The sequence below is a fragment of the Salmo salar genome, chromosome 10 (genome assembly GCF_965601325.2).
Source record: "Salmo salar chromosome 10, fSalSal1, whole genome shotgun sequence".
In the NCBI taxonomy this organism is placed as follows: Eukaryota; Metazoa; Chordata; class Actinopteri; order Salmoniformes; family Salmonidae; genus Salmo; species Salmo salar.
In genome coordinates, this window is record NC_138300.1 from 80,482,889 (window position 1) to 80,508,600 (window position 25,712).

Below are 25,712 nucleotides of genomic sequence, written 5' to 3' on the forward strand. Positions count from 1 at the left end.
AAATGCTTGACGTTATCTAGTCTGTTCCTGTCGTCTCAATGCTGAAATAAATGTAGTATTTACCTTTGGGTCATTCGTTGTCTTGCACCCGAGTTTGTTGTGTGTATGCAATGAAGGGAGCAATGGAATATAGATGTACTTGAGGATAGAAAATATGGTCCCGTCCCACTTCATAACTTAATTAAAGTTATTTAAATATTTATACAAAGTTATTCAACACTAAAGGGGTTGCCGTCAATTTGACAGTCACTTACAGGCAGCTAGTGGAACAGGCAGCTAGTAAGGTACTATATTTCGTAATGAAGTACAGCTACTGTAATCTAAATACAGTATCAAAAGCAAGTACTGTCTAATGACACAGTACAATATCATAAAATGTAATGTATTATACTGTACAAAAAAGTACTGTAAATGCTGCTGTACTTGTAATGGATTAATTTATTAATGGAATTAATTGAGGGGAAATGGGGTTTGTATTTCACAGTATTTTACTTTAATTACATGGGATTGGTGAAAGCATGTTGACTGCGAGGTATTGTGTTTACACATTACAGCATCTCAATGAATATTTGGTGTTTAATATCACTTGCACTTCTAGAGGCCTTAACAAAGGCTTCCAAACTGACAGCGTGCTACTTAGCAAAATGATCAACCATTAAAGGGTTATTTAGACTTGCTCCTCCCACTCCAATCTGTCCCCTATACATTTAAAGTTGATGGGGCACTACTACCACATAACAGCTAAATTGGTATAGCACTCTCACTAAACGGGTGCACCAAATATAACCTCCAACAAAGGCACACCTGATAATGATCCAGGAAAAACAATACTATGCCCACAATAGTGGTCCAAAGTTTTTGGCACTCCAAAAATATGGTATGGCACTGTATTCTGAAGGATGGAATGATAGTACCATTCAAAATGTTACTGTCGATAATACCCCAAATTACTGTATCAATGACAGGTTTCCGTTACAATGAATTTCATTCAAGTTCACGGAAGTTTATTTAAGGCTTTATTTTCCTGAGGAGATTTTTTTCTTATCAATTGTATGTCCTTGAGGATTAGACTTTGAATATGGCCATAATTAGAATAACATTTTAATTCCCATTGAAAATGATGGAGGCTGACATTTGCTAACTGTTTAAAAAACACACAAACACACACACACACACACACACACACACACACACACACACACACACACACACACACACACACACACACACACACACACACACACACACACACACACACACACAGAGGGAGAGAGAGAGAAAGAAAGATGCTACTAGAAGAAGCTCTATATGGCTTATAATTACTCTCTCTGTCCTGAATGGTTATGGAGGGAATAACGTCTAGATCGGCCATACGTTCAGCCCACATTGATGATTCTGGCTATGCTGGCTCCGTGCTGCCATCTACAGTTGTTTCTGTTCCCAACAATATTTATTATTGCAAAATACTGTAGCAGATCCAGCATGAACAGATTGTGGACTGAAGGACATTTCCAGAAACATTTAACCAATCACACTCAGAGACATTTGTTGTTGAATCTTACATGGTCAAAACCGACCTGACTGGTCAGAGAATCTTACAGTACTTGTAATTGATACATCTGCCACATTAACGTGTCTGTTTTCTGTGCCAATGAGGCAAACTACCCACTGGGTTAAAACTGGTTGAATCAATGTTGTTTCCACATCATTTCAACCCAAAAAATCTATGTGATGACTTTAAATCAACATGGAAAACTGATTGGATTTGCTAAAAGTCATCAACGTAAGGGCATTTTGTCTTTTAACCTAAATCCACTGAAATAGTTTTTTGTTGATTTCATGTTAAATTCACGTTAATTGACAACTCAAACAAATGTAAATCAAAACTAGACATTGAACTGACATCTGTTCCCAGTGGGCAAGTACTTGATAATCTAGGATCAACTCCTACATTTTAATGTATGTCAAGCAATCAGTTCTCTGACATTTATTTTTTTCAGATTTCATCATGTGAAAACACCCGTATGACATGCCAAACAGTAGCAATCTGCAGCAGTTCAAACCAATTAAGGAAGTGAAGCCCGGTAATGTGATCGATCTCTATTAAATAAAGTAAACACGACCATCGTGCCCTGATTAGAACACTAATTACACAGAGATTTAATGACATTAGCAAATAGGAATGACAATAAAAGTATATGACAGACAGGAAAAGAGGGTCAGTTTGATTGTGAAGGGTGCCGCTGACATCATAGCACATCGGTTCTGTGAAGAGGATCAATATTGTCCAGGGCTACATAAGGCGACCGCTCAAAGGGACCCTGCATTCTCTCTGAAGTGAAGGTCACTCTTCTGCTCCACGCCGCACCAGCCCAGGGTGAGTAACTTACTGCCCTCATTCCTCTCTGTTAGATCTGGAGCGCACCCGCCACTTCAGCTGAATGGAGCAGCTCAAGGTACTTCTAAGGCGTTGAGACTCTTAGTGCTAGTCTGGCGACTGGGATTGTTAGTGTTTCACTGTTGTGTTTGTGCTCAAATCTGGTGAAAAAGGTCTCATGAAGGCCTACAGTATGATTAATTAGACTTGTATAACATCTTTGGTCAGATTATGGGACTTGAAGACTAGATCTACTGTAGGACAATGGTGATTCTCTTGTTAGTCCCAAACTATTGAAGGATTGTATTTTTCCAAGGTAAAATCATGGCCTTTCTCATCACCTTGGGACAGATGCTACTGCTCACAACAGTTATCTTCCACCACACAGGATCCCTTCCTCTGTGGGAGAGGTAAGATTCTCTTTTCCACTAATTTAGAGATCACCTTGACTGATCTGGATTTTACTCCATTTGGTCCTCTGCAACTACATAATTTCAACCAGTTTTGCCCGCTGGGATCATACATGGGTAATATAATCAGTTATTAGATTTAGCAGACACTTTTAATTTGGTGGTTCTGGGAATCAAACCCACTATCCTGGCGATGCAAGTGCCATGCTCTAGCAACTAATCTATAGAGGACCATGATTAGTGGGTGTATGTAGCTGGTGTATGTTATCCTACAACATAATATCATATCATGTCATCACCACAGTAACCAGGGGGGTCTGGAGGGGATCATCAGGAGTGAGATCAGTCGTTTAAACACCCAGTCCCTGTTCGCCAGGAACTATGTGAATGCCCTGGTTGAAGCCAGCCTGAGGTAAGTTACACAGAGGCCCCGTCCATGCTCCTCATATCAACCAATCTCTCTTACTATGGGGGCTTCATGTGTGACATATAACTGCATTAGTTAAATATCCTAATAAGACCATATTGGCAATATAAGTACAATATAATACTCACGTTTTCACCATTTCAATTATCCGCCTGTTATTCCACTCAATCCAGATCGGGCCCACAGACGAGACAGTTGGGGGACATTGAGTTTTCCAATAGATACGCTGAGTACTTGAGGTCCAAAGCTAAGCACAGCTCAATCTGCGCGTTCCTCCGACGCATGCAGAGTGCTAAGAAAAGGTAACGTCAGTGTCACCCATGGAAATAGTAATTCTATCACAGAACGTTAACTTGAATGTGGATGTCAGTTTTATAGGTTCTAGTTCTATGATGTCACCAGGGTCATCATATTGTCTCTCTCTCTGTAACAGAACATGAACTAAGTAACAAACATCTTCATGACGTGTTGTTGTTTCCTGGTGTACATATCAAAACTCGTAATAGTTTAACACAGGGATGGGCAACATGCCCTTTTGTAGGCCCACTGATTTTTTTTTCCCCATGGGCCTCCAAGTTGCCCATCCCTGTGTTAAACTGTTTTGATACAAACAGCAGGAAACACCAACACATCATGGTCCCGTACCAATTTTTTGGATTGGTAGGGTTAGTCTAGTCAGCTATCTAAACTTGTAGAAATCATAGTTGAATTACCGACCAGGGGCTCACATTGAGTTTGTCACTCTCACTCAGATATCACAATTTAACTTAGGGCCCCCAAATGGCTAGGTCTGGCTCTGACTGCATGTGTGGGTACGGATGTGGGTACGCAGACCGGGTCGTGAGCCACTGCTACTCCTCATGATGAGCTGATATTTTTTGTGGCCCCCACCCCCATCAAAGTTCCCCGTCCCTGATTTAATATATCATAATGTATCACTCTGTATGCTTGTCCACAGTGGGTTAGGAGGAGATACAGAGAAGGTCAACCTGCTGTTGAAGCAGTACATGTGTCCCAATGTCTACCACTGGGCGGCTGAGTTATAACTGGAGGACAACAGGGCTGGAAATGTTGGAAACGACTGAAGTCTCCAGCTGGACTACTATGGTAGTCTGACGGCCTAATGTTACAGTGGTAACCAGTGGGCTGCTTGATCATTTTAAGATACTATTCTATTAGATTATGTTTAATCAGTCATGGAAAGTTATGACATTGAGGTCTCAGGGGGTAATAAATATGTTTTATTAATTAGACTAATCTGTAGTTATTTGAATTACTTTATTCATACAGAAGGAACTTCAGTTGTGGCAAGTTGGATAAGATAACTCTAACGATATATAGTGAACATATAAACAGCAAAATTCACACATGACAGATATAAATGCTTACAAGGTATATACACAAGGTAAATGTAAGTTACACAAATCTATTTCATTAAAAGTGCTGTTCTCTACAAGACAAACACAAGTCACACAAATAAAATGTTCACTTAAAAGATGTACTGATATCAGTGCAAGACTGTTAGTGGCTCTCTTGGTTTAAAGAGCTAAGAACCTGAGACGGTGCCCTGATGGCAGTACCGTATATTGGCTGTTCAGTGGATGTGTAAGATCCAAAACTATTTCTTTACCCCTCTTACATGTGCACTCTTTGTAAATGTCTCAGTGCTATATATAAATAACACACACACACACACACACACCACACACACACACACACACACACTACCTGTACCACCAGTGTCAGTACCACTTTACAAATAATTCCTTTCATGATTAAGCATTAACAAACTATTCATAAATATGTACTTCATTATTTGTAAACATTTATAAGCATGATTATTTATGAGTATTTATAACACTTTTAAAAGTAATGGCTAATTTATGAAAGTTATTACAAAATGTTACCCAAGAATCTATAGACGGGAGGTAAAATGATACCTGAACCTGATACTACACTCTTAGAAAAAAGTGTTCCAAAAGGGTTCTTTGGCTATCCACATATGAGAACCCTTTTTGGCTACAGGCAGAACTCTTTTGGGTTCCATGTAGAAACCTCTGTGGAAATGGTTCTACATAGAACACAAAAGGGTTCTTCTACCTGGAACCAAAAAGGGTTCTTCAAAGGGTTCTCCTATGGGGACAGCTGAAGAACCTTTTCGGTTTTAGATGGCACCTTTTTTTCTAAGAGAGTATATAAAGACTGTCATGGACTTACCCTTTTCTTTGTAAATTAATCTGATAACAATTCTGAAATGTCACATGATGTTCCTTCCTTTATTGTCATTGTTGTGAATAAAGAGTATTTGACTTGTTGTTTATGTCCATGTGTTTGGTGATAACACTGAAAGCGGAAACTAGTTTTCCTCAAGCCAAGAGACCCTTGTTAACTAATTTGCACCATTTTATTTTTATTTCACCTTTATTTAACCAGGTAAGGCCAGTTGAGACAAGTTCTCATTTACAACTGCGACCTGGCCAAGATGAAGCAAAGCAGTGCGACAAAAACAATAGCACAGAGTTACAAACAAATGTACAGTCACTAACACAATAGAAAAATCTATGTACACTGTGTGCAAATGTAGAAGAGTAGGGAGGTAAGGCAATAAATAGGCCATGGAGGCAAAAAAATTACAATTTAACATTAACACTAGAGTGATAGATGTGCAAATGATGATGTGCAAGTAGAGATACTGAGGTGCAAAAGAGCAAGAGGATAAGTAACAATATGGGGATGAGGTAGTTGGGTATGCTATTTACAAATTGGCTGTGTACAGGTACAGTGATCGGTAAGCTGCTCTGACAGCTGATGCTTAAAATTAGAGAGGGAGATACACCTGCACTGCTTGCTTCTACACCTGCATTGCTTGCTGTTTAGGGTTTTAGGCTGGGTTTCTGTACAGCACTTTGTGACATCAGCTGATGTAAGAAGGGCTTTATAAATACATTTGATTGATTGATTGGATTGATTGAGATAAGACTCCAGCTTCAGTGATTTTTGCAATTCGTTCCAGTCATTGGCAGCAGAGAACTGGAAGGAAAGGCAGCCAAAGGAAGTGTTGGCTTTGGAGGTGACCAGTAAAATATACCTGCTGGAGCGAGTGCTATGGGTGGGTATTGCTATGGTGACCAGTGAGCTGAGATAAGGCAGGGCTTTACCTAGTATAGACTTATAGATGACATGGAGCCAGTGGGTTTGGCGACGAATATGTAGTGAGGGCAAGCCAACGAGAGCATACAGGTCGCAGTGGTGGGTAGTATATGGGGCTTTGGTGACAAAACAGATGGCACTGTGATAGATCACATCCAATTTGCTGAGTAGAGTGTTGGAGGCTATTTTGTAAATGACATCGCCGAAGTCAACGATCGGTAGGATATTCAGTTTTACAAGGGTAAGTTTGGCAGCATGAGTGAAGGAGGCTTTGTTGCGAAATAGGAAACCAATTCTAGTTTTAATTTTGGATTGGAGATGCTTAATGTGAGTCTGAAAGGAGAGTTTACAGTCTAACCAGACACCTAGGTATTTGTAGTTATCCACATATTCTAAGTCAGAAACGTCCAGAGTAGTGACGCTAGTTGGGCGGGAGGGTGCGGGCAGCAATCGGTTAAAGAGCATGCACTTAGTTTTACTTGCTACACGTTCAAAGTCAACAACGCAGCCACTGCTAGCTAGCCTACTCCACCAGCCAGCAGTACTGTATCATTTTAGTCAATAACATTTTTGCAACGTAAGCTTAACTTCCTGAACATTCGAGACGTGTAGTCCACTTGTCACTCCAATCTCATTTGCATTAGCGTAGCCTCTTCTGTAGCTTGTCTACTATGTGTCTGCCTATCCCTGTTCTCTCTCCTCTGCACAGGCCATACAAACGCTCCACACCGCGTGGCCGCTGCCGCTCTAACCTGGTGGTCCCAGCGCGCACGACCCACGTGGAGTTCCAGGTCTCCGGCAGCCTCTGGAACTGCCGGTCTGCGGCCAACAAGGCTGAGTTCATCTCAGCCTATGCTACCCTCCAGTCCCTAGACTTCCTGGCGCTGACGGAAACATGGATCACCACAGATAACACTGCTACTCCTACTGCTCTCTCCTCGTCTGACTACGTGTTCTCGCATACCCCTAGAGCATCGAGCCAGCGGGGTGGTGGCACTGGAATCCTCATCTCTCCCAAGTGGACATTCTCTCTTTCTCCCCTGACCCATCTGTCTATCTCCTCATTTGAATTCCATGCTGTCACAGTTACCAGCCCTTTCAAGCTTAACATCCTTATCATTTATCGCCCTCCAGGTTCCCTTGGAGAGTTCATCAATGAGCTTGACGCCTTGATAAGTTCCTTTCCTGAGGATGGCTCACCTCTCACAGTTCTGGGTGACTTTAACCTCCCCACGTCTACCTTCGACTCATTCCTCTCTGCCTCCTTCTTTCCACTCCTCTCCTCTTTCGACCTCACCCTCTCACCTTCCCCCCCTACTCACAAGGCAGGCAATACGCTTGACCTCATCTTTACTAGATGCTGTTCTTCCACTAATCTCATTGCAACTCCCCTCCAAGTCTCCGACCACTACCTTGTATCCTTTTCCCTCTCGCTCTCATCCAACACTTCTCACTCTCCCCCTACTCGGATGGTATTGCGTCGTCCCAACCTTCGCTCTCTCTCTCCCGCTACTCTCTCCTCTTCCATCCTATCATCTCTTCCCTCTGCTCAAACCTTCTCCAACCTATCTCCTGATTCTGCCTCCTCAACCCTCCTCTCCTCCCTCTCTGCATCCTTTGATTTCCTCTGTCCCCTATCCTCCAGGCCGGCTCGGTCCTCCCCTCCTGCTCCGTGGCTCGACGACTCACTGCGAGCTCACAGAACAGGGCTCCGGGCAGCCGAGCGGAAATGGAGGAAAACTCGCCTCCCTGCGGACCTGGCATCCTTTCACTCCCTCCTCTCTACATTTTCCTCTTCTGTCTCTGCTGCTAAAGCCACTTTCTACCACTCTAAACTCCAAGCATCTGCCTCTAACCCTAGGAAGCTCTTTGCTACCTTCTCCTCCCTCCTGAATCCTCCTCCCCCTCCCCCCCCCTCCTCCCTCTCTGCGGATGACTTCGTCAACCATTTTGAAAAGAAGGTTGACGACATCCGATCCTCGTTTGCTAAGTCAAACGACACTGCTGGTCCTGCTCACACTGCCCTACCCTGTGCTTTGACCTCTTTCTCCCCTCTCTCTCCAGATGAAATCTCGCGTCTTGTGACGGCCGGCCGCCCAACAACCTGCCCACTTGACCCTATCCCCTCCTCTCTTCTCCAGACCATTTCCGGAGACCTTCTCCCCTACCTCACCTCGCTCATCAACGCATCCTTGACCGCTGGCTACGTCCCTTCCGTCTTCAAGAGAGCGAGAGTTGCACCCCTTCTGAAAAAACCTACACTCGATCCCTCCGATGTCAACAACTACAGGCCAGTATCCCTTCTTTCCTTTCTCTCCAAAACTCTTGAACGCGCCGTGCTTGGCCAGCTCTCTTGCTATCTCTCTCAGAATGACCTTCTTGATCCTAATCAGTCAGGTTTCAAGACTGGGCATTCAACTGAGACTGCTCTTCTCTGTGTCACGGAGGCCCTCCGCACTGCTAAAGCTAACTCTCTCTCCTCTGCTCTCATCCTTCTAGACCTATCTGCTGCCTTTGATACCGTGAACCATCAGATCCTCCTCTCCACCCTCTCCGAGCTGGGCATCTCCGGCACCGCGCACGCTTGGATTGCGTCCTACCTGACAGGTCGCTCCTACCAGGTGGCGTGGCGAGAATCTGTCTCCGCACCACGTGCTCTCACCACTGGTGTCCCCCAGGGCTCTGTTCTTGGCCCACTCCTATTCTCGCTATACACCAAGTCACTTGGCTCTGTCATATCCTCACATGGTCTCTCATATCATTGCTATGCAGATGACACACAATTAATCTTCTCCTTTCCCCCTTCTGACAACCAGGTGGCGAATCGCATCTCTGCATGTCTGGCAGACATATCAGTGTGGATGACGGATCACCACCTCAAGCTGAACCTCGGCAAGACGGAGCTGCTCTTCCTCCCGGGGAAGGACTGCCCGTTCCATGATCTCGCCATCACGGTTGACAACTCCCTTGTGTCCTCCTCCCAGAGTGCTAAGAGCCTTGGCGTGACCCTGGACAACACCCTGTCGTTCTCCACCAACATCAAGGCGGTGACCCGATCCTGTAGGTTCATGCTCTACAACATTCGCAGAGTACGACCCTGCCTCACACAGGAAGCGGCGCAGGTCCTAATCCAGGCACTTGTCATCTCCCGTCTGGATTACTGCAACTAGCTGTTGGCTGGGCTCCCTGCCTGTGCCATTAAACCCCTACAACTCATCCAGAACGCCGCAGCCCGTCTGGTGTTCAACCTTCCCAAGTTCTCTCACGTCACCCCGCTCCTCCGCTCTCTCCACTGGCTTCCAGTCGAAGCTCGCATCCGCTACAAGACCATGGTGCTTGCCTACGGAGCTGTGAGGGGAACGGCACCTCCGTACCTTCAGGCTCTGATCAGGCCCTACACCCAAACAAGGGCACTCCGTTCATCCACCTCTGGCCTGCTCGCCTCCCTACCTCTGAGGAAGCACAGTTCCCGCTCAGCCCAGTCAAAACTGTTCGCTGCTCTGGCACCCCAATGGTGGAACAAGCTCCCTCACGACGCCAGGACAGCGGAGTCAATCACCACCTTCCGGAGACACCTGAAACCCCACCTCTTCAAGGAATACCTGGGATAGGATAAAGTAATCCTTCTAACCCCCCCTTAAAAGATTTAGATGCACTATTGTAAAGTGGTTGTTCCACTGGATATTATAGGTGAATGCACCAATTTGTAAGTCGCTCTGGATAAGAGCGTCTGCTAAATGACTAAAATGTAAAAATGTAAAAATGTACTTGCATTTAAAAGCACCTGGAGGCCTCAGAAAGAGTGTTGTCTGGCATTGAAGCTCGTTTGGAGGATTGTTAGCACAGTGTCCAAAGAAGGGCCAGATGTATACAGAATGGTGTCGTCTGCATAGAGGTGGATCAGAGAATCACCAGCAACAAGAGCGAAATCATTGATATATACAGAGAAAAGAGTCGGCCCGAGAACTGAACCCTGTGGCACCCCCGTAGAGACTGCCAGAGGTCCGGACAACAGGCCCTCCGATTTGACACACTGAACTCTATCGGAGAAGTAATTGGTGAACCAGGCGAGGCAGTCATTTGAGAAACGAAGGCTGTTGAGTCTGCCGATAAGAATACGGTGATTGACAGAGTTGAAAGCCTTGGTCAGGTCGATGACTGCACAGTACTGTCTTTTATCGATGGCGGTTATGATATCGTCTAGGACCTTGAGCATGGCTGAGGTGCACCTATGACCAGTTTGGAAACCAGATTGCTTAGTGGAGGTACGGTGAGATTCGAAATGGTTGGTGATCTGTTTGTTAACCTCTCTAGGGGGTGTGGGACGCTACCATCCCACCTGGCCAACATCCAGTGAAATTGCAGAGCGCCAAATTCAAAAAAAGAAATACTCATTATAAAAATTAATAAAAACATACAAGTGTTATACATCGGTTTAAAGATGAACTTCTTGTTAATCCAACCACAGTATCAGATTTCAAAAATACTTTACGGTGAAAGCATACAATGCGATTATCTGAGAACAGCGCACAGCAGACAAATCATTACAAACAGTTACCAGCCAAGTAGAGAGGTTACACAAGTCCGAAATAGTGATAAAATGAATCACTTACCTTTGATGATCTTCATATGGTTACACTCACAAGACTCCCATTTACTCAATAAATGTTTGTTTTGTTCGATAAAGTCCCTCTTTATATCCAAAAACCTCTGTTTTGTTCGCGCGTTTTGTTCAGTAATCCACAGGCTCAAAGGCATATTCGGTTAAACATTAACACTAGAGTGTTAATGTTAACAGATGTTAACAGACAGACGAAAAACCTGAAAAGTATCAGTAAAGTTCGTAGAAACATAGTCAAACCTCTAGTTGTTTTTAGTCATAATAATCAATAACATTTCAACCGGACAAAACCTTCGTCAATATAAAAAGAAAACAAGAAAGGCGTGCTCTCGGTCTCGCGCATGAAAAACCTCAGGGACACTGAATGGTCCACTCATTCAAAGTGGTCTAACGCCCTCATTTTTCAGAATACAAGCCTGAAACAAGTTCTAAAGACGGTTGACATCTAGAGGAAGCCATAGGAAGTGCAATTTGAGTCCTAAGTCAATGGATACTGTAATGGCGTTAAATAGAAAACTACAAAATAAAAATCACACTTCCTGGATGGATTTTTCTCAGGTTTTCGCCTGCCATATCAGTTCTGTTATACTCACAGACATTATTTTAACAATTTTGGAAACTTTTTACATTTTCTACCGAAATGTACCACTTATATGCATATCCTAGCTTCTGGGCCTGTGTAGCAGGCAGTTTACTTTGGGCACACTTTTCATCCGGAGGTGAAAATAGTGCCCCTACCCTAGTGAAGTTAACTTGGCTTTCGACGATTTTAGATCTTTTGGGGGGGGATCTCAGACTATACGAAAGAGAGGTTGAATAGGCTAGTAACAGGGGTTGCAACAATTTGGTGGATAATTTTAGAAAGAGAGGGTCCAGATTGTCTAGCCCAGATGATTTGTAGGGATCCAGATTTTGCTGCTCTTTCAGAACATCAGCAGTCTGGATTTGGGTGAAGGAGAAGTGAGGGGAGGGGGGCTTGGGGAAGTTGCTGCAGGGGGTGCTGAGATGTTGGCCGGGGTAGGGGTAGCCAGGTGGAAAGCATGGCCAGCCGTAGAAAAATGCTTATTGAAATGATCGATTATCGTAGATTTAAAATCGGTGGTGACAATGTTTCCTATTCTCCAAATGCCCAGTGCAGTAGGCAGCTGGGAGGAGGTGCTCTTATTCTCCATGGACTTTACAGTGTCACAAAACTTTTTGGAATTAGTGCTACATGCATGTAATGAATATGAACACAATGTGCAGAACTGCTGACATTTGGACTGCACAGCACACAGTTGGTTATCAAAGGTCTCACCTGGACTCTGAGGCTTCAGCTTTGAGTACATTTAGTATAAACATGCTGGGTTTGTCGTTGCCAATATATGGCCAGAGAGTCAGTCCACACACCTGGCCTCCAAGATCTAAATCTATTTTTGAACTACATAAAAACAAATAATGAAAACCAGCCATTGGTGGCTGGAGTTAAATAGCCTTGAGGTGTAGAATCACAGATGAGCTCAGGGAGTCTGGACAGGAGTAAAATGTTACCTGAAACTAGGTTATATACCATATTCTAACCCCTGTCTTGAGTTCCAGCCATTCAAAGGTCCTCCATCTCTCATCTGAATAATACAACCATCTTACTTCCAATCGTTTCCTTATTAACCCATTGTATTTCTTAATTAGTGTATAGCCCAATTAAGGACTGCCCCTTCTTTTCAATTTTCTCCTAAAATGACATACCCAAATCTACCTACCTGTAGCTTAGGACCTGAAGCAAGAATATGCATATTCTTGATACCAGTTGAAAGGAAACACTTTGAAGTTTGTGGAAATGTTAAATTAATGTAGGATAATATAACACATTAGATCTGGTGAAAGATAATACAAAAAAACATGCTCTTTTTAGTACTTTTTTTGTACCATCATCTTTGAAATACAAGAGAAATGCCAAAATGTATTATGCCAGCACCGGCACAATTTAGATTTTGCCCACTAGATGGCAGCAATGTACATTATAAGTTTTAGACTTATCCAATGAACCATTGCATTTCTGTTCAAAATTATGTATCAAGGCTGTCCAAATGTGCCTAATAGGTTTATTAATACATCATAACTGTTCATAACTGTGCACTGTCCTCAAACAATAGCATGGCATTCTTTCACTGTAATAGCTACTGTAAATTGGACAGTGCAGTTAGATTATTAACAAGAAATTAATCTTTCTGCCAATATCAGATATGTCTATGTCCTGGGAAATGTTACTTACAATCTCATGCTAATCACATTAGCCTATGTTAGCTCAACCGTACCCCGGGGGACCGACCGATCCTGTAGAGGTAAAATCCATTTATGGATGTAATTTACCCCAAATCATTTGTAGTGTCTGCTATACACTGTAGAAAAAAAAAGAAAAAAAAGTTGTATAATACTGTAAAAACTAACACTAAAGTACTATATGCATTATTTACAGCAAAATGTTGTAAATGGCTATGCATTCTGGGTGGTTTTAGGCATAAATGCTAAATATTGGACCAGGTCTCTCTTGGAAAAGAGATGTTCTCTCAATGAGAAAAACCTGTATAAATAAAGGTAAAATAAAAAAAGAATAATAATATCGTTAATTCCAAATAACTATTGGTTTAACAGTACATTACCGTAACCGCACAGTATTGTAGGATTGGTAACTAGCAACTTTTTCCAAACAACTCTGATTGGATTGAGAGACATCAAGGTCTGAAGTGAACCAACCAAACAAAGTGTGTACAACATACGTTTAATTTTTTTTATCATACCGAATATTACACTGTAATGGAACACTGATTTATATGATAAATGTTTAGATTCATCACCAGTAAAATACTGTGAAGCATTATACAGCAGTATACTGCAAATGATGGTGCATTGTGGGATATTGTTGTGGGCGGGGAAAGAATTGCTGCGTTTCAAATGGTACTGTACCACCCCACAGAATACAGTTCCGTACCGTAATTTTAGAGCCCCCAAAACCTTCTGACCACTAGTGGGTAAATGGTATTGTTGTTTCTGAGGCATGCCTTGTAAGAAGCTAAATTTGTGGTACCTGTTCATGTGAATGCTGTACCAATTTAACAGATATGTGATAGTACAATGCCTTGCAAACGTATTCATCCCCCTTGGCATTTTTTCTGTTTTGTTGTATTACAACCTGTAATTTAAATGTCACGGTTGTTGTAGGAAGGAGAAACGGACCAAAGTGCAGCGTGTGTGTCGTTCCACATTTTATTTACACTGTGAAACTATGCAATACATAGGAATAAACTGAATAACAAAAACAACAAAAGGTGACACATACACTGACTCAAAGATAATCTCCAACAAACCCAGGTGGAGAAAAAAAAACCTACTTAAGTATGATCTCCAATTAGAGACAACGAGGACCAGCTGCCTCTAATTGGAGATCATCCCAAACAAAACCCCAACATAGAAATACAAACCTAGAACCTGACAACATTGAAATAGAAAACATAGAAAAAAAAACGTCACGCCCTGACCTACTCTACCATAGAAAATAACATCTTTCTATGGTCAGGACGTGACATTAAAATAGATTTTTATTTGGTTTTCATGTAATGGACATACACAAAATAGTCCAAATTGGTGAAGATGAAAAAAATAAATAAAAAAATAAAAAAATAACGGCAAAGTGGTGCGTGTGTGTATATATATATATATATATATATATATACACATATACACACATACACACACACACACACACACACACACACCTGTTCTGAAAGGCCCCAGAGTCTGCAACACCACTAAGCAAGGGGTACCATCAAGCAAGCAGCAACATTAAGACCAAGGCGCTCTCCAAACAGGTCAGGGACAAATTTGTGGAGAAGTACAGATCAGGGTTGGGTTATAACATTTTGGCTCTACAAAGTACTGACTTTGGGGGGGGTGAATAGTTTTGCATGCTCAAGTTCATTGTCTTGTCTTATTTCTTGTTTGTTTCACAATAAAAAAATAGAAATAATCTTCAAAGTGGTAGGCATGTTGTGTAAGTCAAATGATACCCCCCCCCCCAAAAAAATATATTTTAATTCCAGGTTGTAAGGCAACAAAAGAGGAAAAACGCCAAAGGGGTTGAATACTTTCGCAAGCCACTGTAATGCTCAAAAAATGTATATTGGAGACAGATTGGAGTGGCAGCCAGTTTTGACACCTTTGTTAGGCCTCTAGAAGTGAACTAAAAAAACAAATATTAATTGAAATTTCGTAATTTCAACACAGCCAACCTGCTTGCACCAATCCCATGCAATTATGGTAAAATACAAACCCCATTTCCCCTCAATTAATTTAATTAATTACAATTATGGTAAAAAGATTACAGTAACGCACTGTACTGTTTTATGGTAAATTACAAGCAGCCAGTTAATGTAAAAGCAACGGTAAAACATTACAGTAACAGTATTGGCTACATTAAAATTCACTATGGTAACATACTGTACCTTTTTTTTACTGTAACTTACAGACAGCTCACTGCATATACAGTAAGTTACCATAAAAACAACCGGAAATGTGTTACGGGGTAGTTAACAGTGATGCATGCATAGTCAGTAATATAGGCCTATCTGTCTCCTGCTTCTGTTCCCTCCTTATACGAGGCAGACTCCCACTGGCCAACGGTTTCCTGTTCTCTGTGTGTTTGGTTTGTGTGTGGTGCCATAGTAAAATCATATTACGCAATCATTCGTCATGCTGTCCCTTTTCACAAAGTCAAAGCAAGAAAAAAAACCGGAAGATTTCTTGTAACGTCTGTTATTTGTTGTCTGGCTCATGTGGATGGTTGTTGTACATTTACAGCACAGAGGCATGACGTTTATAGCCACTGACTAAACGTGCCTCCACACATTCCCGTTTTCATTATCCTTCAGAACTTGTGTCCTAGTAGTTCCATAATAGAACCATATACGGCCTTATTCCTCGTATTTTAGGGAGGTCATACCTTACATTATTTCTTCATACAGGTTATTCACATTTTGGTTCAATTCTCTGTATGCTATAGCCTATAGGACTGGATACAGTATGCTCCCATACTGCCCTCAAAACAGATAACGTGCACATTTGTCATATAATGATCAGACAAATAGATCTCATCTCAATCTCAAAAACAGATCTGCTTTCATTAACTTCTTTGCAAATGAAACGTGAGTCATGCGGCTCGCATTATTGTCTGATGTCTCCAGAACAAATGTGTGTGTTTTATGAGTGGAAAAGTCCACCATAGACATGCTCCTCTCCTCTGATCATAAAACAGATGAGCCCTATAGTTACAAAGGTTGGGACTGAGGTCAGTTCTCTCTCCTCAGGCCAGACTGACACTGCAGACAAGTACCCAGCAGGTACAAAGGCCACACTATTCCTACTCTATTTCATCAGGATTGATAGTACAATGGAGCAGGGCATGTTTTAATCTTGAATGTAGTATTACTCAGTTTAGTAATACTTACTCTGTTGAGCTTGAGTTGATCTGTGAAGCAACAACACAAGCAGAAAGCTCAACATGGTCCTCAAAGGGAAGTGTGGATATTTGACTAAAAGTACAGTATGTGGACACCTTGACCAAAAGTACAGTATGTGGACACATGCTCGTCGAACATCTCATTTCAAAACCATGGGCATTAATATGGAGTTGGTGCCCTCTTTGCTGCTGTAACAGCCTCCACTCTTCTGAGAAGGCTTTCCACTAGATGTTGGAACATTACTGCGGAGACTTGCTTCCATTCAGCCACAAGAGCATTAGTGAGGTCGGGCACTGATGTTGGGCGACTAGGTCTGGCTCGCAGTCTGCATTCCAATTCATCCCAAAGGTGTCGATGGGGTGCTGCTGCTCCAGTTTCAACTGTTCTGCCTGCGGCTATGGAACCCTGACCTGTTCACCGGACGTGCTTGTTGCACCCTCGACAACTACTATGATTATTATTATTTGACCATGCTGGTCATTTATGAACATTTTAACATTTTGACCATGTTCTGTTATAATATCCACCCTGCACAGCCAGAAGAGGACTGGCCACCCCTCATAGCCTGGTTCCTCTCTAGGTTTCTTCCTAGGTTTTTGGCCTTTCTAGGGAGTTTTTCCTAGGGAGTTTTTCCTAGCCACCGTGCTTCTTTCACATGCTTTGCTTGCTGTTTGGGGTTTTAGGCTGGGTTTCTGTACAGCACTTTGAGAATATCAGCTGATGTACGAAGGGCTATATAAAAATAAATTTGATTTGATTTGATTTTGATTTGGAGATCAGGGCTCTGTGCAGGCCAGTCAAGTTCTTCCACACCGATCTCGACAAACCATTTCTATATGGACCTCGCTTTGTGCATGGGGGCATTGTCATGCTGAAACAGGAAAGGGCTTTTCCCAAACTGTTGCCACAAAGTTGGAAGCACAGAATCGTCTAGATTGTCATTGTACACTGTAGCATTAAGATTTCCCTTCACTGGAATTAAGGGGCCTAGCCCGAACCATGAAAAACAGCCCCAGACCATTATTCCTCCTCCACCAAACTTTACAGTTGCCACTATGCAATCGGGCAGGTAGCGTTCTCCTGGCATCTGCCAAACCCAGATTCGTCCATCAGACCGACAGATGGCGAAGCGTGATTCATCACTCAGGAGAACACGTTGTCACTGCTCCAGAGTCCAATTGTGGCATCTTTAACCACTCCAGCCAACGCTTGGCATTGCGCATGGTGATCTTAGGCTTGTGTGAAACAGCTCGGCCATGGAAACCCATTTAATGAAGCTCCCGACGAGCAGTTCTTGTGCTGACGTTGCTTCCAGATTCAGTTTGGAACTCTGTAGTGAGCTTTGCAACCGAAAACAGACACTTTTTACGCGCTTCACCGGGCCCACTTCACGGCTGAGCTGTTGTTACTGCTAGACATTTCCACTTCCCAATAACAGCCCTTACAGTTGACCGGGGCAGCTCTAGCAGGACAGAAATTTGACAAACTGACTTGTCGGAAAGGTGGCATCCTATGACGGTGCCACATTGAAAGTCACTGAGCTCTTCAGTAAGGCCATTCTACTGACAATGCTTGTCTATGGAGATTTCATGGCTGTGTGCTCAATTTTATACCTGTCAGCAACACGTGTGGCTGAAATAGCCGAATCTACTAATTTGAACGGGTGTCCACATATACTTTTGTATAAATAGTGTCTTTGAGAACCGTGTTGAGTTTTCTGCTTGTATTTTTGCATCACAGATCAACTCAAGCTCAACAGGGTAAGTATTACTAAACTGAGATTATTATTGGACATTGACAGGGACACAGCTTCAGGGTCTGAATGTAAAATAGCTGGCAGTACAGATGCTGATAGCGACAACCCATTGTTAGTGCTTGTTTATGATAAGGCCCTTGTTACCAGCAGGCAGGCCTGTAAAGAGCAATAGAGTGACGCAAACAAGTGCATTTTGTACTGTAATTAAATAATCCATGTACATTCAAATGTTACATTTTGTGAGAATGGCTACAGTGGGGGAAAAAAGTATTTGATCCCCTGCTGATTTTGTACGTTTGCCCATTTACAAATAAATGAAATTGCAAATCAATTTATAACATTTTTGACATGCGTTTTTCTGGATATTTTTGTTGTTATTCTGTCTCTCACTGTTCAAATAAACCTACAATTAAAATTATAGACTGATCATTTCTTTGACAGTGGGAAAACGTACAAAATCAGCAGGGAATCAAATACTTTTTTCCCCCACTGTACATCTCTTAAGCTGACAGCCTTGGAGCAATTTTCACCTACACTGTAATGGCAAACATTTCTACGATAATTTGGGATATTATCAACAGTAAAATACCCTGAATTGTTTTAGTGCAGCCTACTGTAAATGATGGTGCATTGTGGGAAAGGAAAGAATTGCTGTATTTCCAAATGGTACTATAATTCAACGCCAGAGAATACAGTACTGTACCTTTGGAGCGCAAAAAACCTTTTGACCACTAGTGTTGTTTCTGGCTCATTAACATGAGCGTTCCTTGTAAGAGGCTATATTTGTTGCACCCGTGAGTGAGAATGCTGTACCAATATAGGTCCTGTGGTTATTGTTCCCCATTAACTTAAAATGTATATGGGATAGATGGGAGTGTCAGCAAGTGTTAAACCTTAAATGGTTCAGCATTTTGCCATGTCCTTTTGATCTGTTTTGCCCTGTAGTGCAAGTAATAAACACCAAATATGAATTAATATGCTGTAATGTGTATACACTTTACCTAGCAGCCAACCTGCTAGCACCAATCTCTTTTAATTACGGTAAAATACAAACCCCCTCAATGAATTTCATTAATTCATCCATTCCGATTAAGGTAGAATTTACTTTTTTACAGTATAATACAGTACATTTTATGGTATTGTACTGTGATTATCATTACACAGTACTTGCTTTGATACTGTATTTATATTACCTAGGTGTACTGGAATATGAAATACAGAATTTTACTTTGCACCGAGCTGGCTGTAAACTACTGTCAATTTTACGGTAACCCCTTTACTTGCTATGCCCAGATTAAAGAAAGTATAGAGAGAATCATGAAGAAAGGACTAGTAAACCCTTATATCCATAGAAAGCTTCGGAGATGTAGAATACATTGGACTGATCCATATGTGTGTGAATTGGCACAGCACAGGCTCTGTTATCATCCTTTCTGTAAGTTTACAGACATGAAATGTCAACGCTATTGGCCTATTTTTAATCGGCCTAACTTGATGGATTAGTTGGGTCTTTCCCTGGTTTCCGTATCGGCATCACTACGGTCTTCTTCCAACTGTTAGGCAGCTTCACTTCCTACCACACCTTATTGCAAAGGCCCAACACTTTTCCCATTGCAGTGTCACTGAGATGAGCCATCATGATGTAGGATCATGATGTAATCTTCCCAGGAGATTTTACCCCAGCTTTAGCACACACACACACACCTCAGCCAATGTAAAAGGGGCATTCAATGCATCCTCCACCACCTCTCTCTTCCAGGATCCCTGGATGTTCACCTATGACCCTCTCTTTCCCACGTTTTCACTCCTCTGTCATATTATTTCAGCTGTGCATTTTCACAAATGCCTGGGCTAACATCTCTGCTTTCTCCATGTCTCTCTGCAACAGTCCACCCACTTTTCAGCACAGGGAGATCTCAATCTCTTCTGACCCCATTCATCCTTTTAATCATCCCCCATACCACTCCCACAGGAGTAGTACTGCCTATGTTTCAACAGAACTGACGTCAATACTCTCTCTTAGGTGTCCTAATGGTCCTCCTCACTACTACTTGTGCTTGCTAATACTGTATCAAGTGCTGATAGTTATGGGACCTTTTCAACACCCTGAAAGCCCCGTTCCTGCTCTTCACAGCTTCTCTGCACTTTTCAGTCCACCAGGGAACTGCATTCCTCCTTCTCCCCCCTGTACCTATGGGTATCACCTGCCTTGCGGCCCCTTCTATTTCTCCTCTTACTACAGCATTCATTGTTTCTATATCTGCACTGAGATCCACCTGCAACATCCCCTGTTCACTCAACTCCTGAAACTGACCCCATTCCGCTTTCCCAAATATCCATCTCCTCAAAGCATTTCCTGCTGTATCTTCCACCCTTATTCCTACCATACACATGATTGGATAGTGATCACTAACCACTGTAGATTCCTTCCAACTTCATGTTCCTGCCATTGAACTTGAGATCAGAGTAAGATCCTTTCATTTCCAGTTACTAGGTCAATCCTGTTTCCCCGGCCGTCATTAAGACTCACAAGCCCTTTCTTATCCAGGAGTTCCTCCAACACTTGTCCATTTAGATCAGTCTGTGACCCTCCCCGGAGCGTATTGTGGGCATTAAAATCCCCACACCAATTTACCCGTCTCCTATCTTGACCTTCTACATTCTCAAGGGCCACCAACTATAGTCTTAAAACGGGATGTAAAAGTTCACTATTACCAGATTCCCCCTCCCAACCACACTTCACCACTACATACTCCTGCTCAACTCCCTTTCCCACAAGCCTATATGGGATCCCCTGCTTTATAAAAGGTATGCGGACCACTTCTCCACATTCCCCGTATGCCTGTTCTCCCCCACACATCTCCTTTTGCCTTTACACACTGCCGTCACATGCCCAAACGTTTGACGGTTATAGCAACGCAATGGTTTCGGAACATAAGCTCGCACATAGTAAATCATATACCCAATCCTAACTTTTTCTGTCAGTACCAGATCCTCAAACTTTAGTAGTACTGAAAGGTTATCCACTTTCTTCCTATATCGTGTCATCTGGAGGCTCATATCCTCAATAAGAGAGCCTCCTTTCAAGTGTTCCTTTATTTATTTTTCCTGTTAACACTTTCTGGAACTCCTGTAATAACCCACTGCCACGCGGTTTTATCCTGCACTCTACTATCAACCACACCTTTACATACCTGCTTGAGTTTGAGAGCCTTCTCACGCTGTTTGGCATCGGCACACAATGCCACCAAACTTCCATTACGAAAAATGTACTCTTCAAATCACTAGTCAATTCGATCGGACTCACTGCCGTGACTCCACCCTTAAACTTCACCAACACCTTGAATTCAAGTTCTCTCCGTACAACACTGCAAACTAAACCTCTGTCAGTCCTACTCTCCCCTGACGAGACCTGCAGCCACAATGATGTCCAATTTCTTCGATTTCCATGCTACATGAGCCATGGAGTTTATCACAGTTGCAATGAACGCCACAGAATCCACTTTCTTCAAGTGCAGCATGTCTGGTTATCTTGGTTGACAAATAGGCCTATCACTATGGGCTGTGCCCCATCCACTACTATTTCTTCAACTTCACTTGCTCTCTCAATTCTTTTAATTGCTTCCAGATTGGAAATCTGATGTACCACCTTAACTTTTGCCACCTCAACCTCCTTCACTCTTACAGGGCACTCGACAAACTCTGAGTCATGATCCCCACCACAATTGTAACATGGCCGTTCTTCATTCCAAACTTGTGTATACTCCACCTGTCAGCACACACTTGAAACATGGCCAAATATTTCACAATTTCCTTTACAAACCACACCTGGGATTCTCGTCAGGAGGTTTTCTTCCTTAACTTCCACCGACACCCCGGAAATGACTCTTGTGAGGCCCACTGCCATCTTCCTTTGTTCCTCAGACACACAATTTATCAGGATAAGCCCACTGTTGGACTTTCCCAACATACGATTCACCATCTTTGAGACCCCAAAGGGATCTCCCAGATAAACATCCTCATCAAAAAAAGAATAAATAAAACAATTATAATAATCGCACCCCATCAAGAAACAAATCCTAGTTCGGAATACACTTGACATCCCCTTCAATTATGGACACTTATTTTTAATTCCATTCTTCGACACTACTGTTGTCCGTAATCTTCTCCAACTCCACTCGACACGCTTCTCGTTTCAAACTTGGCATTCACTTCCACCAAGATTAGAGGCCCATGGTTCCACTAGGACTTCTCTCAGCTGTCTTTTTTTCACAAGCATATCTACATCCTCACATGAGCCTCTCTGAGCCAATGAACATTTAGCAGGGACTGTTACAAAAATAGGTAATGTAGTACCACTTACATCCACTGTATGACAGTATGATGCACACCATTGGGAGCACAGCGGAGAGCTGAAAACCAACTAAGTCATATTTATGTTAGACTTTTCAGTTTTATTCGATACATTTTATTTAAACAGCCTAGAACCTGTTTTCGAGGACTAGGATTTTTGTCAGCTCAAGAGGTACCCATGACCAGTGGTGTAAAGTACTTAAGTAAAAATATTTTAAAGTCCTACTTAAGTACGATTTTTTGAGTATCTGTACTGTACTGTTTATTTTCGACTACTTTTACTCCACTATATTCCGAAAGAAAATAATGGACTTTTTACTCCATACATTTCCCTGACACCCAAAAGTCTCATTACATTTTGAATGCTTAGCAGCACAGGGAAATGGTCCAATTCACACACTGATCAAGAGAACATCCCTGGTCATCCCCACTGCCTCTGATCTGGCAGACTCACTAAAGACAAATGCTTTATTTATAAGTGTGCCCCTGGCTATCCATAAATGGGAGAAAAAAAATAAGAAAATTGTGCCGTCTGGTTGGCTTGAGATAAGGAATAAGAAATGATTTATCATACTTTTGATGCTTAAGTATATTTTAGCAATTACATTTACTTTTGATACTTAAGTATATTTAAAACCAAATACTTTTAGACTTAAATCAAGTAGTATTTTACTGTGTGACTTTTACTTGAGTCATTTTGTATTCAGGTATCTTTACTTTCATTCAAGTATGACAATTTTAGTGCTTATTCCACCACTGCCCATGACATACCATGGGGTCAAAAAGTCTACTTCTCGATCCAATCAATAGCACAGACTTAACTCAATTCGTTGCTGTTATTTATCACTGCAGTATTTGTGTCGAATTGTAACCGAATTGTAATTGCAGGTATCTTAGCGGTTAAAGGTTGCTGGTTCGAATAGCTGACAAGGTGGAAAATCTTAGCAAGGCACTTAACCCTAATTTGCTCCAGGGGCCTGTAAAACACCACACATCCGGTTAATGTTACAATAAAACATATTTTATACATTTGTACTCGGTCTTGGACAGTGAGGACTCATAATTTCTTTCCAAGAACTGCAGAGTAAAAAAAAAAAAAAAAGAATTTTCAGCTTCCATTCAGTCAGGGCATAAAACCACTTTGCCAGGACAAATATATAAAGTATTTTCTTTAAACATGAATATCTTAACAGGCTTTATATCTATTATAGACATGTTTGCGCAGTGGCAAACCTATAGGACTTGGGTGTGTGACAGGTTTGTGATACTGAAAGGACAGCAACCGTAATACCAGCACCCTCATGTAGGAGAGTGCACTTTCTGTAAAACCAAAGGGCTAGTGGTGTAGGGGAGGGTAGGCCTATGCAGGTATAAGCCCAATAACCACTTTTTTTCAGTGGGCATTGCATATATTCACTTCTTAACCCCTACTGATGCGTATCAATGTAGTGTAGTGAAGGTATTATGCAGTACAATAGAGAAATCATGCACAAAGTAGTTTATATTTCACGTGCTTTGAAATCGTGTATTCACATGCGTGCCGCACACATAGCCTAGTTTCAACGGAATATCATCTGCAGGTAGCAAGAGTGTACAGCTGTCAACAGGTTTTGGCATGGAGCAGCTCACAGAAGAATGACATCGGTAGCCGGTAGGGTAGGCAAGACGTTTCAACTTACGATATCTACCAGTAAATGCTAACTAAGACAAGAATGGGTATGCAAACTAGATTTAAAAAGTTTAGTCCGAAGTGTTGGTTAGTAGGCTATTTGTGATGCGCAATGGTCATCATGGGCTGTTTGCATCAGGGGCGTAGACCTGGGTGGACTGGGGCCCACCCACTGGGGAGCCAGGCCCTGACAGGCCCACCCAATCAGATTGATGTGGTTTAAGCATTGTTGTAGACTTAAACCATGACATTTTGGTATTTTGTTCAATTAGAAAAGTGTGATTTTGAGAGTGACAATTTGAAAAATCTATAAGAAAATTCATAAAAAACCATAGGAAAACATAGGAAAAGCCCCCTGTGTGAATAATCCTTCGCTGGGCTGGACGTTTGGAAACGTTTTGACAAAATTAGAGTATATGCACTTCTCCAGGCACCACTACACCACTGCATAGGGCCGATGGAAAGACAGCAGTCACACACAGCATGATGTTAAGCAGTCCATACACTCGGATATAATAATGAGCCAGTGGGTCACAATCATAAGAATACAAAAACACAACCATTAAGCATTTCCCAATCGAAACGTACAACTATTACTTCTCATTGCAAAAAAACATTTCACATTTACCACACAAAGTAACCGGTGACCTACTTTGCAGATATGAAAAAGACATATTTACTGCAATGTCTATTCATTGTCCAAACGCACAAACTCTTTCCCACTCTATATTAGTATAGAAGTTTCAAATTAGTATACCTAATTCCCAAACATTCTAAGAATTTAAGAATAAAAAAAGTGTCATTTTTCCTGGGGGTGTATATAAACAGATTTTTTATAAGATCTAATGTTGCTAAAATGCTTTCAGTTCCACTTTAAATGCAACAATGTTTCACACACATGTTATTTTCAAAGAGATGGCTAACAGCAAGCCCGCTGCAATAAAAAAACTCAGTTCCGCTCACCAGATGATCACCTTCTTGTTGAAAGTTATTCTTGAAAAGGGAGAAGCTAACAAATTAGCAACATCATCCTCTTTGATAACACCTGCTGCAGCCGCTGCAAACTAGCCGACAACAAAAGCTAGCTAGCTAGCTGGAACGTGGGAAAACTATTGCTGTCTATTGCTATTGTGACCTGTTGCCTTTAAGAAGGCAGAAGTTTCCATAGGTTTTGTAAAAACAGTCCCACCCATTAAGTCAAAATATGATTGTTTGATTCCACTGTCACTCCAAAAAATTGCCCTAATACAGTTGAATGGCAGATGCCTTTATCTAGCTTCTGATGGCCTAGCCAATCGCTGATGTAGCTAGCTAGATGTATCTCCCCAGAGAACAGCAAAGAAAAATCCTGATTGGATCTTTTTTCTCTTTTTTCTCTTCAGTTTTAAAACCCTTTCCTTTCCAACAAAAACTGAAGAGATTAAATCACAAGGTCATTGAAAATAATAATATAATTA

The 25,712-nt window shown here is 42.0% G+C and overlaps 1 protein-coding gene and 1 long non-coding RNA gene across 2 annotated transcripts; both read left to right on the forward strand.

Moving 5' to 3' along the window:
• The first annotated feature begins 2,338 nt into the window (after positions 1 to 2,338).
• Positions 2,339 to 4,910, forward strand: LOC145858547 (uncharacterized). The gene is made up of 5 exons (XM_082956598.1): positions 2,339 to 2,377; positions 2,694 to 2,787; positions 3,092 to 3,199; positions 3,388 to 3,516; positions 4,173 to 4,910. Exons 2-5 carry the CDS (start codon positions 2,702 to 2,704, stop codon positions 4,258 to 4,260), a joined length of 411 nt encoding a protein of 136 aa, XP_082812724.1. The 5' UTR covers positions 2,339 to 2,377; positions 2,694 to 2,701; the 3' UTR covers positions 4,261 to 4,910.
• A 2,038-nt stretch (positions 4,911 to 6,948) lies between these two features.
• Positions 6,949 to 8,706, forward strand: LOC145858548 (uncharacterized). Its single transcript, XR_014378949.1, has 3 exons — positions 6,949 to 7,382; positions 7,499 to 7,579; positions 8,506 to 8,706. It is a non-coding gene; the product is annotated as an uncharacterized LOC145858548 (long non-coding RNA).
• Positions 8,707 to 25,712: the final 17,006 nt, after the last annotated feature.

Coding starts and splice junctions, on each gene's coding strand:
- LOC145858547 (XM_082956598.1), top strand. CDS start 2,702: ATGGCCTTTCTCATCACCTTGGGACAGATGCTACTGCTCACAACAGTT. Junction 2,788..3,091: donor TCCCTTCCTCTGTGGGAGAG/GTAAGATTCTCT, acceptor TCATCACCACAG/TAACCAGGGGGGTCTGGAGG. Junction 3,517..4,172: donor ATGCAGAGTGCTAAGAAAAG/GTAACGTCAGTG, acceptor GCTTGTCCACAG/TGGGTTAGGAGGAGATACAG.